The 15791-nt window shown below is 39.0% G+C and overlaps 1 protein-coding gene across 1 annotated transcript; it reads right to left on the bottom strand.

Moving 5' to 3' along the window:
- Window positions 1–9008: 9008 nt before the first annotated feature.
- apoeb (apolipoprotein Eb) lies at window positions 9009–11728 on the bottom strand. Its single transcript, XM_036593225.1, has 5 exons — window positions 11664–11728; window positions 11203–11267; window positions 10843–10996; window positions 10257–10544; window positions 9009–9920 (listed from the first exon to the last, which is right to left on the bottom strand). Exons 2-5 carry the CDS (start codon window positions 11243–11245, stop codon window positions 9560–9562), a joined length of 846 nt encoding a protein of 281 aa, XP_036449118.1. The 5' UTR covers window positions 11246–11267; window positions 11664–11728; the 3' UTR covers window positions 9009–9559.
- Between the last annotated feature and the right edge of the window lie 4063 nt (window positions 11729–15791).

Here is a 15791-nt window from a genome sequence, read left to right as displayed (position 1 = left end):
ACCACGCAGTGTCATCAGTATAGGCCTGGGTCTGGCAACCTTCGGTCCCCCTTCAGAGAAAAAACATTTCTGCCAAAACTTTTTTTACCTTCACAAATCATTCTGCTTTAACTAATAGGCCTTTAGTTGGCTTTTAAAAGGTAAATTCTGTAAAAGTTAACAAAGTGCATTTGGCTTGATCCAAGCAAGTCTGGGGTGGCCAAGATGTGGTTACAGCAATCGATTTTTGTGGCTTCAAGCACAAGGTCAGCCATTCCGTTTAAAAGGGCTAAGGAGTGAGACTTAAGGATATGATCATAAATTGCAATTAAATCTCTTTTCTGTTAAAAGGGAAGAATACTTTCTAACCTACACTGATTACATGGCTGGTGAGGTGTAAGTGCTCTCAATATTATGCTAATAACTTATAAAACCACCTAGATAGAAGATAAAACATTCCATATCCTATCAGTAAAGATATGGGGAGAGCTTTTATCAGTTGATAAAAGTGTATAATTATATAATTATATAAACCTGTGCCGTGACATCTCTGAGCGCTACGAAGGAGTGGTAGAAAATCACTGAAAACGACTGCAATGTAAAGTGCTGTAATGTAGGATCACTATAAGATGCTATTTGAACAGTTTAGCTGGATGAATAACAAGGAAAACTGGGGGATGTCGTTATATTACGTTATATGAAGTAATTTTGATTGATCCTGGCACTGCAGGCATATTGTAGCACAATGCAAAATGTAGTGACCAATGGCAGAGCAACTTAGTAGTAGTAGTAGTAGTGTGGCATAATGTTGTTTCTTAGCAAACCACCAACAATACATTTCTGTATTTCTGTGGGATGGTATTTACTCCATGTTCTCTGAGTGGTAACTGCAGAAAGTCATGAGTGTCTCAATTCAAACAGCATTTCAAAATAATTACATTAGGTTGTTTGCCCAGGGCAGTGTTGTTGTGGATGTGGGCAAAAGTCCAATTTCTTTCTTGAACTTACATCAAAAGATAACCCATGCTTTCTTATGATAATCCTCTTTCTCTTTAATTGTAATAAAAGGATGTGTTAGGACAAAGATAATGCTGAGTGTTGCCAATTTTATGGACATTAGTGCAATGTAAGTTGGTTCCTCATTAGATTATGCTTTTTGAAATTTGGAGAACAAAGAAGACAAGGTGATTCTACATTAATGGAGCTCTGTAAAGAAGTACATAAAATACATAAAATAAATACACACACACACACACACACACACACACACACCTTCTAAGCCGCTTGTCCTTCTGGGTCACTATCCCAGCAGTCATTGGGTGGAAGGCAGGATACACCCTGGACAGGTCGCCAGTCCATCGCAGGGCAGACAGACAGACAGACGGACACATACATTCACATCCACACACACATTCACACCTAGGGGCAATTTAGCATGTCCAGTTGGCCTGACTGCATGTCTTTGGACTGTGGGATGAAACCGGAGAACCCCACATTCCACATTCCCATCTGCTCGCAGGGCATTACCTTAAAACTAAAAGCATAATTTTCTGTAGTTTCACTAGCTGTATTGTACTGGAAATAGGCTCTGCCAAGAGAAGTGTGCAAAGCCAACACAAAATGCTCAGCATGGCTCATGAGTTCCTGAGCACTGGCCTGATTCTTTCTTTTTTGTTTTCCTCTTCAGTGAGTTCTCTCTTGTTAGGTTTCGGAATCGAGTCACACGTTCAGGCCATGCCGAGTCTATTAAAAGGCCTTGATCTCATCACGGCTGTTGTTTGGCCTGATTTGAGAAAAAGTGCTGAAAAAGGTCTCTGCGGCGTCTAGACTTGGAGGAAGGGAAGTGAGGCTCCGTGCAAATGAGGACATTTTTGATGGGGGTGTCCTGCGGTGAGGCAGTGAACTGCAGTTACCTCTGGATGTGAATATGAAAAGCCTGAGGCCCAGGGGGAATGAACTGCGCTCTTAGAAGCTTTTAGTCTAGAGTCATTTGTCAACAAGTAATTGATGGCTTGGACCATTAAGGAATTAGAGCTAGCCAGCGTTGTCACCTGTCTTTGTCTGGGCTTTTCTCTTCTAAGTATGTACACTACCGTTCAAATGTTTGGAGTCACTTGCCATAATAACAGTTCATGTTTATTATATACAACAACAACTTGTAACTTATTAAACACGGTAGAAGTAAATCTTATAAATCCTTTTTTATTGAGCGACAAAAAGCTATTCAGTGTAATAATCATGGAGACGGTAATAATGAATTTTAATGGCTGATTCTAATTTCTTTACAGCCAGATTGACTGATGGCAGATTTTTGGCCAATATTTATCAATCCTTTTTGTTCCCCAAAGTTTACACTATGTTTGCTAAATGAACACATGAAACACACTGGTACATTTCCCACTTTTTCGTACTTTCTGGTAGCCAAAGTCACAATATATGTAATACTGTTTGCTCACGAATGTAAAAATAAAAATAAATTCCCAGAAGAAAATAATGTATTGCTTATATGTTGCCCTTTTATGGCTCAGGAGACATAATGGTGATCCTCTTCTCTTATTCAAGAGAAATAGCATTAGACAAAAAGATACTTCTGACCCAGATAACACCTAAAACAGTTACAGCATCAAAACAGAGAAGACTCTTCATCTTGGATGAGAAGTGGTTGAGATTCCCGTCTTTAGTTGCAGATCTTTCCATCTGACTTCCTTGTTGTCAAGAGAAACTAATGAGATATTAAGGAGATCTCTATTATTTTTTTTTCCTCTGGGATACTGTGAAAACAAAGAATCATTTTTTTGAAGGTGATTCCAAACTTTTAAACTTTAGTGCTTGCATATTTGCGGGCTTTGTCCTGTCTCTGTAGCAGTGTTTTTGTTCAAACATTTGGCAAATTTGAAGCAAATTTCCAGAACATTGTTGAAAGAAAATGATAGCGTTTCCATCAACTCCTTTTATGCTCAAATTCCCAAAGATAATTTCACATTCTTGTGCAAGTGCCGCAAAGCAAGTCTCGCTCTCTGTGCATGGCGGGATTCAAATCTTTATATTAGCTTTCAGTAAAGCAGTTTTGACAGACCTCTGTCAGCTGTGCGTGGATGTAGCTCTAACAGTTCAGAGAAATCTGGTGGAGTGGGTTGTGGCCCATTTAGCCGGTGAGGACTGAAGTCACAGTTACACACCAAAGCTTTGGGAACGTTAGCTCAAATGTAGCATTGATGATTTTCATCTGCGATTATGTTGGGTTGTACCACAGTGTCTGTCCGACACGTGCTGGTTGTGCTGTTTGAGTGTGGTTTCTACTCAAGGTACAGGGGTACTCCAAAGTACTTTAGTGTGGTTTATAAACAAAACATGATCCGGCATGTGTTTCTTTTGCTGCCCGAAGATTCTGTCTCGGTTTTGCATCATATCAAAACAATTTCCACGTTGGAAATTATGGATAATCCTGGCAAAGAAAATTAGAACAAACTTTCTGAATCCACAAGTGACAATTTGTCCTCCATACAAATACATTACAATTCGTCCCCTACAGCAGTTTCTAGTGACGTTTTTATTGCGTGCGCTTCAATATCTGCCTGGAACATGTGCCAGTTGTGCCATTTGGGCATGGCTGCGTCATATAACAAGTGTCACTTGGGAAATCATGGTAAACCCTGGCAAAGAATGGTAAAATTAATATGTACTCTCTGAATCTAGAAGTTTGTGCTCAAGAACGACAACTACAACAGTTTCTGTGACATTTTTATTTTATTTGTAGACGGGCTGCTGAACAGTTTACCCTAAGCCGTTATAAGTGCTGTCAACACTCAATTTAAAAGAGTTTTAAAAGGGTTTCTTTGCTTTGATGCTGCGTAAAAAGCAGTGAACTGGCACAGGTAAATGGAGCACACCCAATTTTAATTGTAGATTAAAGTAGGCTATGAAATTTAAGATCCAGTACAAGTGCCTGTAACTCCTCATTTAAACAGGTGTCTCTGGTCTTGCCGCTAGCCTTTCAATCCTGCTACATCATCACTTGCTTAAAAAAATCTCCGTCACTGTTTCACATTTCTCTTTTCTTGAAAAACCAACTTTTCCACCTTATCCAAGTGATTTTTTTTTTATTTCTGGCTTTCCTATCCAGGGTTTTTAAAAAAAGGTGGATGGAAAACCCTTGAAAACCCTTGTATGTTTTATGCTTTTACTTGATTTTGTGCTATTGCTAAAAGGCCAACCTCTGTGTGTTTGTATGCAACAGGAAGAGATACACCACGTTTCATGCTGTGCCATTTGAGATCATTTGTCTGTTGCTTGGAGCATAAAGCTGCAGGTCAGGACCTGCACCAAATGTCGCTGATGCAGGTAAACAACTAAAGAAAGGCGCCTTTAGAAAAACAAGCATTTGAACTGGGGCACATGATCTTATGCCAGGAAAGAAATAACAATCTGAGTCGTATTAGTCAGTCATCAAGGGCTTGTTTGCCTGCTTTTTTCGAAATGAGAGCACATCTGTCTTTGACAGAAATGCCAGCTAAATAAAAAAAAACAGCAGGGCTGCACAGTATATCATTTGTAAATCATTATTATGATATAAGCCTTTGCAAAACTGATATCACAGAAGGCTACATTACCCAACTGACCCCTCTTAACTTACCACAGTGCTTTTTACTATGTGCCGTGAGCATTCTGACCAGTCATAGTTCCAGATGAGTGTTTCTGTGGGTGATTTTAAACAAGGTATTCTTGTAATCCAACAAAATTAAATTATTATGGTTAAAATAATGCAGGTCAATATTAAACCAGGTCACATTATCAGTTTATCAGTGAGTTTAATATATATTACATACTAAACTCATTATTAAATATGTTATTTAATGTATCACAAAGTGTATCTCAATTACAATATGTGGTAAGATAATTCCAATAAAATATGTTGATCCTATCATGCAGCCTTTGTGACTGCTTTCTCATTCTGGACGCTTTAGTGGACGCTTGGATTCGTCCTGCAGTCTCTGCAGGTTACTGGAGGTCATTCCTCCCCAGCACCTGTGAGCTGGAGCTCAGATGAAGACACACAGCCGTTTCAGTGAGAGTTGCTGACTTGCAGAATGTTTGCGGTTTTTAATGTTTATCCCTTCGGCAAAACAGCTGACCCCCGCAGCTCCACTGTAAGAGGGGACATTCTTTTTTTTTACAGGAAAATTGGGCATCGTTACAACAAAGGCTTCCAGGAAAAGAGCAGAGTTCTGGTGTAGTCTCTGTTCTCTTCTTCTTCTTTTTCTCTTCTCTATCTTGTATTCTTTTTACTCCTGCCTCTTCCTCTCTTTTTCCTCTCTCTTTCTCGCTTCCTCTTTTTACCACAGAATACACAAATATAGATTACAGAAATATAACATGTAGATTAATATATAGACGAATATAGATTAAAGAAAGCAAGAGGTTTATCCTTGGTGGAGGTGAAACAGTGGTGAAAGTAAAATTATGGGAACAGTGTCAAAATCTTACTCGATTAAAAGTAGAACTACAAACCCAAAAATATACTTGAGTTAAAGAAAAAAAACACTGAAATAAACATACCTAAGTAAATAAAAGTAAAAAAGAAAATATTAAAATTAAAAGTTGTGATTCAGTGACAAGTGGACAGTACAAGTCCTTAGACAAAGACAAACTGACATATTGGTGGGGAGTTTAATTTTACATTGATATGAATTTGCCTGGAACACTTATATGTAAAATGTGTGGGGCCTCGACTGATGCAAATGGAAAATAAAAAAAGATAAAATCTTAACGCCTTTCAGATTTCTGACAAGTACTGTCACGGTTTACGTGAAAAAGTTTGAAAGAGTAAAAGTACAAGTATTCAGTTGCAATAATACTTGCCTAATGTACAAAGCTGTCAAATTAATATGTAAGTACAGTATCAAAGTCCAATTACTTATATATTTTTTCACTCCTGCAAGTAAATGTGCTTGTAATATGCTATTCACAAGGGTCAGCAAGCCAAGTGCAATGCAAAGTAAAGAGGATGTATAGGTGAGAGGAGGAGAGGGAGGCATCTGCTGGCATAAAGTCACACTGCATGCAATAGTGATAGTTTGGCCAACAATCGAAATTACATGGTTCCCCTTTCCCCAGTGGACATGTTTGGTGTCTAAAGTTTGCTTCTTAAGTTTTACAATGCAGCAACAATGCTAATGTAGCTAACAAAGAAATGAAAAAGAAAGGAAGCTAATAGTTACCAGTGTAGCACTGTGCACACTGCATACCTAAATCATGCCTCAGATCATGTCATGTTGTTGAGTAATCTGAAACAAACTTGTGTGGTGGCTTTAAGTTTCCATTTCTCGTTTGCTACATTAGCTTTGTAGCTTTAGGGCAAAACTAAGGACTTTGGACACCAGACATGTCTTGGTTGATGAATTCAAATCTGTTTTATCACAGAACTATTGCAAACAATTTCTCAGGCATCAGGCAACTTATGTGTTACCATTTCCTGGGATAATGTTCTATAAGGTTGCTTTTTGAGACACAATAGAAGCTTAGAGCCACCAGTTTAGTATTTGGCAAACTGCGTACCTAAATCATCACACATTTGCCTCAAATCATGTCCAGTTTTTAAGTAATCTCAAATAGACTTGTGTATTGGCTATAAACGTCCGTTTGTTTCAGTACAAAATTAAAGATTTCAGACATGGAATGTCTTAATGTTGAACTACGTTCGGGAAAATTAGGCAAATTCAATTTTTACCACATGATCACCAAATGACGTGTGTAAGTATGTTATTTTCCATGTATTAAATTGGAGTTTCTACATGAAACATTATTCCTATGTGAAGCGCTTTCCTGAGTGAGGGGTGCCACAGGTGTGTGTGTGATTGCGTGTTTGTGTCTGTGAGCAAGTGTGACAGAGATAGGAAGGATTAGAGTGTCCAAAGCAGGCATGGTTCACATGAATAGAGGCACAGTGTGTTCTTTTATATGTGTAGGCAGCCTGCTGGAATGCGCGAGCAGCTCCGAACATGTCTGTCCCAGGAAGGGATAAGAGTGAGGGAAAATGAACTAAAGCGATGAGGGGGGCCTCTGATGTTGAAGCAGTCAGGCTGCCGTTAATGGGCATCTGACAGCGGAAAGCTTCCGTGCGTGTTAGGCCGAAAGGGTGGCAGGGGGTGTTTTTGAGTTTTAGGCAGCAAAGGGAATTAAGTATAAGATTGGGATTTAGATAACAGGAGTTGAAAGGGTCAGGCACATGTTTTTATGTATGGTGATTGCTGTTGAAAAAAGCTTCCTTTGTCATGTTGATAATGTAGATTGGCTTAGGTTCTTGAACTGAAGGCAAGTTTTAAAGGGAAATTACATCAATTAAAGTCATTCAGAGTGGTTTGATGTGGAATTCTAGAGAAACCGAACTGATTTCTTAACAATTGTGACGATAGGAACCACGTGTCGCAATGCCTACAACGTAAATATGGCCTTGTATTTGCTATCCAAAATAACTTGTGAACCTACATGAACATCCTTTGTTTTTACATGCGATGATGGTAAAATAGTGGTAAATATGAATTATTAAAACAATGTCTAAGGCATCTTATATGTATTAGGCATGTCATGTAAGGACTTTCTGTAAGGTAACTTTTAAAGGCATTAAACACACTGAAGGTCTGGTTCCTAACACCATTGTAAACAGTTCTGACTTGGTAAATTTCTCTAGAGTGTTGTCCAGAAAGTTTATGGTCATAAAAATGTTGCTGTTATATATACGTCCTAAACCTGTATTTATTTTTTAAATGAATACAGTTTTGAACAATTTATGATGAGTTGATCTTGTTCAAAACTACTTTGAATATAATACAGTTACACTGACAAACATTAAAGATTTTTTTCCTTATTTTATAAAGTCACAACAAAAAAATTTAAATTTGTTTTATATAGTTGAAAACACTTGAACAACAGTGTTTAAAAGGCCACTAGAATCCTTTGTGTAAAATGAAATCTCATTTTGACACCTTCACAACCTTAACCAAACACCAGTCTCTGTGTAAGGGGTACAAATGGAGGTTTAAAACTGTATAGGACAGTATCCATAAAAGAAGGGAAGGTGCGTGCATGAGATTAGAAGAACATGTTTTTGCCCATACAAGTCTGATTATGTAAGCTTGGGGGGAGTTTGAGAGGTGGCGTGACAAGGATAGGTTTAGAAGTGTTGGAGGCGTATGAACTGAAACTTAACGGCAGTAATGGGCATACTAAGAAAACTGATCACACCCAAAAGAAAGCTTAATACTTTAAATATGAGAATGTTAAATAGGCCCCCTTTCCCCCTTTGGTTAAAGCCAAATAACACAGAAAAAATCTTTTTTGGTGTCCCTGTACAGGCCTCCCCATGCATTGTGTTCCTCAGTGACAGCCTGCATGTTTATGCTTGTTTCTCCCTTCCCATACTGTTTATAAAAAGCAGGATGATAAAAGTGCTGCATGGCGACATGCTGTGAGTCACTTGACATGAGTTATTAACCTCTGCTTGAACTCTCCAACTTCATTACTCTTGTTCAATGATGGATATAGCATTAATTGTCAGAACAGATCATCATGGAAAATGGTTGAAATAATTATATAATTATAATTCTTGTATTATAATATTCCATATTATAATAATTCCTAAATAGCTTCTTTACAAATCATTTATTTAATAAATTTATTTATGAACTGTTTTCTCATTACAGTTTTACATTTTTCTTGAATCAGTTGATCAGGCTCAGGGGCCCAGTTCTGTTAATAACATTAATAACTGTGTCTTATATTTACAAAACATATTGCTTGCTTGTTTTCAGACCAAATTGTTCAAATCACAGATGATTACATCAATTGACAGTTTCATCCAAGGAATCCTGGTTTATGACACAGACTTTCTGTATTGGCGAGCAATGATTTTAAATCCAGTGTTTTTCATTTTCTGCAAGGTCAGAGATCAGTGTGAAAGTGCTTGAAACAGAATGGATGCAATGAAGTGGGACTGAATGCTCTCAGTAAGGAAAAAATGAATGGCCACTTTATGTTGTGAACCATTACACACATTTATTGAAACAGGTTCCAAAACAGCAGTGTGCACAAACACAAAATCTGTCAGCGTTTGTCTGCAGCTATCAAAATCATTATCAACATTCTCTGATTATGTTCTGCAGCTGTTGAAATGATGGACAGCACTGTTTAAAATAGGTGCCAATTTGGCCCAAAGTTCACTAACCTGCCCTTTTCCATTACTTAAAAGGCCACAAAATGTATTTAGGATCTAATGACCAATTTGAGAAATAAAACTAAGATATGCTAGGCGGTTATAACAATGCCCTATTGCACTATAAGGAAAGACGTTATTGAGGGTTTATTCTCAAGACAGTGGATTAATACTGAGAGAGCAGTCATGGTGATTATAAAACAGTACTTTCAGTAGAAAAGACAAGTTAAAAGACTTGTTCAGCTGTGTATTGTTCCTTTCTTGTTCCCCTCCCACACAGTGAAAAGCATTTAGAATCAGTAACAGACACTAATCTCTTTTCTATCTCTCTCTCTCCCTGCATTTGGTGCAACAACGTATACCACAGTGCTTTTAGACCTGTGCAGGGAGAGCCGCTGTGGCCTCTTTGATCTTCTCCATGACGGTCTGCAGCTGTTCCCGGATCTTCTCGGTGTATGGGTTGAGGAGGCTGGTGAGCTCCTCAATGCGGCCCTCCAGAGAGACACGTAGAGAGTCGGCGGTCTGCTCCAGCTGTTCCTTCAGCACGCTGGCCTGCATCTCCAACTGCTGGCCCATGTCCTGGGCCTGGCTCTGCAACATCTCAGTGATGGTGCCCAGCTTCTGGCTGACACCCTCACGAGCCTGGTGCACATAGGGCTCGAAGCGGTCCTTCATTGTCTCAGCATTCTGGGAGGCACGAGACTGCAGCTCACCCAGGTAAGTGGTGACAGTGCTAAAGACGCAAAAAAAAAAGTGATAAGAGGTAAGTGATGTACAGTCAACAGTCAAATCACCAATGAGTCTAAAATAGATGCAAGCTAGAATATCAGTGTAGGTCAGGGGTCAGTAACTCTGGTCCTGGAAGGCTAAAGTCCATCATAGTACTAACTAAACCAGGTAATTCAATCAGGTGTTTTTAAACAAGTTACCAAACTGTGCTGGATTCCAGCACTTCAGGACCAGAATTGATAACCCCTGTTACAAGTCTTCCACAAAACCATACATTTTCTGAAAAAACATTTCCTTCAACCACCACTCCTATCAACCTCTCTTCCTCATCCACACTCACTTGCGGATCTCCTCGGTATCCTTGTTCAGGCGCTTCTTCAGCTTGCGGGTATATGTGCTGATGCGGTTCTTCACGTCGTCTGCGTTCTGCTCCATCATGGTCTTCAGCTCCTGCAGGTACTGGGTGGAACGGTCCTTGGCATCTTGCATGTCAGTCTGCAGCTTGCTGGTCAGCAGCTCCAGATCCTGCCTCAGCTGGCCGGTGGCATCCTTGGCGTAAGGGCCTAGCTTGATCTCAAGGTCCTCCCTGTACACGTTCAGCTCAGCCATGGTGTCTGTGATCAGAGTGCTGCAGTGGAGGGGAAGTTGGGGACCACAGTATAGATCAGCAATGGAGGACAGTGTTTGTAGTAAAAAATAATGATTGATTGTTGATGAAGTTATGTAGCTTCACATCACATCAAGTATTTGTAATTGTCATTGTCATGCGTTTCTTTTGCTCATTTGAAAACAGCTGCTGCTGTTTACATTTTGTCAATATTTCATGATGTTTGGACTAGTAAAAATGGCCCAAATAAGAAAACCACATTACATTAACATATGTAGATGTTAAAATATTTTGTATGTGCTGTAATTTATTCACTTACTCAAGTTCCCTGGTGAGCTGGGAGCCCTTGAGGTTCTCCACCACACCATCAGCATGTTTGTTGAGCTCCGAAACGTACTCCCAGAAGCGGTCCACTGTCTCTTCCCATTTGGCCTTAGGCTCATCGGCCTGGGGCACAGCGCGAGCATGGCAGCCTGCAGATGGAAAGACATTCAGACTTATAGGAACATGCATGGCTGTCTCGCTTGATTTGGACTCCCTGGCATATGAAGCTGAAAAATGTCATAAAGTTACTGGAGAAATAGTACATTTTAATAGCATGTATCTACTTTGCATGCTTAGTTCGCAGCTATAGGAAACTAAAGAACATTTGTAAAGAAATTTGAGACGCTTTGCTTACCAGTAATGACTGCCAGAGCAAGTACCACAGCTACAGCCCTCATGTTGGTAGACAGACAAGCACACCTGGAAATAAGGCAAGAGCAGGCCAGTGAGTGGAATTAGTTCATCACGTGGGAGACTGGAACTTGAAAACAACGTAAACTGGGTGAAAATGGAATAAAGTTTGCTGAATAAAGTTCTATTCGAAGGAAAATTGTTGTCTTCATTATATGATGATTAAAGTTTATGAACTGTAATATTAATGTATTAGAAAACAGACACATTACCAAATACAGGATAAACAGAACAGTAAGTATATAAATTACCAGGTGGTCACATTCACAATATCTCAGAATAAGCAGAAAGCGTTAATATATAATCGCTATAGAAGTGTTGAGACTGACGACCTGTCGCACATATAAGAGATGCTGAAAGAAAAAAAAGGCTCTAAAGCCAAGAGAAACTCTGTCCTGTGCTCACCTGAGAAGTCCGGGTTGCTCTGTGAGGTGAGTATGAGCTTTCCGCACTTTTATAGCACACAGCTCACGTGACTGCTGCTGTGTCCAGCCCCCCCTCCCAACCCGCCCCCTGCCTATGCTGGAATACCTATTACACAATCTTCTTTATTTCAGAATCTCGTAATAACGGCAAGCTTTTACTTGCCGTTAACCCACTGATGCATTGGACCTTGTGTTCTCTGGGCTGACATCTGAAGGCATTTCAAAAACCTTACAGCTAAATCACTTAAAGAGATCAGATTGAAACTGATGTGGTCACATGGAATGACCATAGAAATAGTAATATAAGATGATTGAAATGGGTACAAATGTTCATCCAGTCTATAACTATGTAAAACTCAGCCACTTCAGACCAGGTCAAGTTCTGTGACCATCTGCCAAAGTGATATTTTTATTTGTGTGACTGTCATTGGACTCATTCATTTGCAAGTAGTTATTTTTTATTTATCTTGATTTATAATGAGTCGCATAGATCATTGGGCGTCATTAAAACCCGCTTACGCAGTTCTTATGAAGATTCTGACATCCCCCAGTGTTTCATTACTATAGGTTATTTCGTAGGTAAGAACAGAATCTATAAGCACAAAGGTGCGAACAGTTCTGCAGTTTAAGAAAACGCCACGAATCTGACGTAGACTTTTCTTAGGCTCTTTCTCAAGAACACATTTAGGAAAAAATTAAGAAGACATTGGTGAATGAGGCCCATTGTTCAGTTTAATAAAAACACGGGTATTTTCGTGAGGACACTCACTTAAAGGGGAACTCCACCGATTTTCAAATTTTCTGCAAGTTAACAGTCATTCAGAGTGGTTTTGGTGTGAAATGCTTTGTTCTAGAGAAACGTACAGTCAGAATTGTTCACAGTGGTGGTAAAAGGAACCAGACGTCCACCTCTGAAAGCTCCTCCTAAAATGAAAGGGTTATGAATACAATGCCTGACGTTTTACTGAAGTTTTGTGATCAAGTTTTGGTCTGAAACAAACTCAGTCCATTTATTTTAATTTATTCGTGGTGAGGATACAGGTAGGGTGTTATAAGGCGAAAAAATCGTATTTTCCCGCAGATTGACCATCATCATCGTTAACGTTACATACAAAACTCTAACTGTAGTTGTGACATCAGGATCCCTGGTTCACCATAACTGAGTCCCAGTTTCTCTGCAACTATACAGAAAATGTGAAAGGATCGGTGGAATTCCCCTGTAAGGGTTATGTATCTTTCATCTAAGGGAACTTCAGTTTTATTCAACGATGGCTCTGTTTCTACCGTTGCTGTGGAGAGGGTAACAAGCTGAAGTGGGTTATTCTTTAGAAGCAACAATTTTTCACATAATTCATTTTGGTTGTAATTTAATGGTTTAGCTTTCCATGTAGAGGTTTGTGGCCGACATTATCTTAAGCTTTCATCATCTGATCCTCTGCTTTGCTATATGTAAACGCTGAAACTTAACTTTACTGAACAAATCTCTCTTCTCTCGGTAAACTCGCTCTTTCTCTTCTTTTTTAGGGCGTTGGCTGATCAAAGAGCCCCTCACTGTCTCGCCGTCGTCTACAACTGATAAGTGGGCTGTTGGGGGTTAATCGACGACATTAACATAGTGATCGCCCATCGTGGTTTTCTTCTATTCACGATCACAGTAACTCGTCTAGCTGATAAGAGTTAAGCGTTCAGAGATCCTGGTTAGTTAACGAGTGAAAAGAAGCTTACGTAATTAACGTAGCTACACGCATTTACGCCTCGTTTTGTGGACTTGTAATGATGCTGAATACATTTAAGTGCATTTCTGAGAAAATGATTCTCACTTAGTTCCAGTTCTTTCATTTAACTCCGGATTCCTTTTAAGGTTTAATTCATTCTGTTCGTGGTTCTGCTCCTGGACTCTTTATTGTATTTTATATAACATGTTTTATAATTATATAATAATTTATCTATAATATAATGAGATAATTCTTTTTATTCTTGAATTTGGGAGCCACTTTTACTTCTATATGGGTCATTACTTAATTGTAACGAGCCCTTTACTTGAGTATGATTAGACTGCTTTGCCCACCTTTGGAGCTGAATGATCTACTAATTTTCTGCTTTGCAGTCAAAAGTAGGTTAGGATGCTATCTTTGTAAAGGCTTTTTATTCCACATCACACGTTCATAGGGCTCTTCCACGTCTATGAGGCCAAGTGTTTATCTGCTGAAGATAAGGGCTCTTGGGCCACACTCCGTTTAACCTGCTATAGGCAATGGCAGCAGATTTGGCTCCTACGCCAGCTGTAAAATAGACATACTGAGAAATAAAATAGGCATACATGTGGGATGCAGCTGACATCCTGAAGTGTGTATATTGAATGACACTGTTCATGCAGATATTTAATAATCATGTGAAAGTGCATGACTATTCTTATGGAACACAACTAGTTTTCACCTCTTCATCTTTAGCCTCTTGTCCCAACTTGTCCCTTTCCCCACATGCGGCCCTTCCCTCGAACACCCCCAGCTGCTCTCCTAAACAAAACAAGGCTTTGTGAACGGAGATCCTGCTAGGATTACTGTGCTTGTACAGTGAATATCAACTTTAACAGGCTACAAGACACTACATCTTTAGAGCACCCTGCATACTCACTGCAAACAGGTCAAATAATCAAGCTGTACCCTGATGTTAGTCTTCTCTTTGAATTCTAGTTTGTAGTTTCTTTGATATGTTTGTGGTCTAATACTTACATTGTATGCAGAAGTGTCACTAAAAGTATTAAAGCTGTTGCTTTAACATTTCCCAGTAGTGTGGTGGTAGTGTTACTACTTTCCAAATCAAGGTGCCTTTCAATAGTGAAGGTATTTTATGGATTACATAGCAAAGTAGCATTGTCAAATGCTTCACTGTTTCATTTACACCGACTATAAATATTTACAGAATATGTGATGAGATATTTACATAAATATTTACATAAATATTTACAGAATATGTGATGAGAGAAAGTGCAGTACTGTGAGCTTATTGTGACTGGTGTGCTGGCACAAAGCCAGAGGCCAAGAAGTCAAGTACAGCAATACCAATGGTGCAATGCCATTATGGTGATTATACCTGTTTCATTATTTATTATTAACTTTGTGATGCTGATGACATCACACTGTTTTATCAACAGTAATGTGTATTTACATTTCTCAAAGATAAATTAGTTCATTAAACAGTTTAGATCAGGTATGTGCAGCGGTAATGTAGCATACCCACCTGTTGTCCAGTAAATAGGGTAAAAACAAATAAACTTTTGAGTTGAGTTCTCTTTTTTCATGCAAAAACACATGCCTGCAGTCAGACACATTTTATTCAATTTTTTGGACTGTTACTTTTTTCCAAGGCCAATTTCATGTCCCCACAAAGGAACTGTTTCTTGTGGGGGCCACAGTGCTGCAGAATCAATCCTTAAGACTACATGGCAACATATGCCATCTATTTATGTTCTGCCCTTGTGTTGTGTATTTTAAAAACATATTTATCAGAACATTATAATTCATAGCAGTTATGGAGTAGCAGTGAGTGCAATTACATGCACTTAATAATCCAATAACTGCATAAAATCTTAGTTTGTCAGTAATCTGACCAACGCCTTTACATGCACTTGGTTAATGCTACTGGTCAGGCAGTAATCAGATTTCTGCTTTGCAACCAGCAGTGTTTTTAAAACACAGAGCTACTTTACTTGAAAATATAAACGTACCCCATCTAGAAGATGAAGAATATTTAACCCTTCATTTCATTAAGCATAATGGTTTCAGCATTGCTCCAAAAGTGTTTTGCTGCCTCTGGTGGGTGCTGTGTTAAACACTGTTTGCTTATTTCTGGTACCATGGTCTGTCTTTGCACATGCGCTGGTTAAGAAATTCGAAAGAGTAAGAGTATAGATGCGCTATGAAATCTGATTACTGAGCTTAAATCCTCTCTTTATCAGATTTCTTAATCGGTTTTCTAAACCTTACTCCTATCTAAGAATTCACAGTGTGCTGTTTACATGACCATTTGAATAAACAGGTAACTGCAGAAATTTGATTAAGTGCATGTAAATGCACTACACTGACGTTGCATGACAAACTTGCCTTGT

This window comes from Colossoma macropomum, unplaced genomic scaffold, assembly GCF_904425465.1.
Source record: "Colossoma macropomum unplaced genomic scaffold, Colossoma_macropomum, whole genome shotgun sequence".
NCBI classification, from domain to species: domain Eukaryota; kingdom Metazoa; phylum Chordata; class Actinopteri; order Characiformes; family Serrasalmidae; genus Colossoma; species Colossoma macropomum.
Note: the sequence above shows the minus strand (reverse complement) of the source record. Positions and strands in the feature narration are given on the sequence as shown.

What these genes read in the sequence shown, in the direction of transcription:
- apoeb (XM_036593225.1), bottom strand. Translation starts at nt 11,245, where the DNA reads ATGAGGGCTGTAGCTGTGGTACTTGCTCTGGCAGTCATTACTG. An exon ending in CAGCTCACCAGGGAACTTGA is followed by an intron (nt 10,545 to 10,842) that starts GTAAGTGAATAA and finishes CCTCCACTGCAG; the next exon opens with CACTCTGATCACAGACACCA. An exon ending in GATACCGAGGAGATCCGCAA is followed by an intron (nt 9,921 to 10,256) that starts GTGAGTGTGGAT and finishes TTGCGTCTTTAG; the next exon opens with CACTGTCACCACTTACCTGG.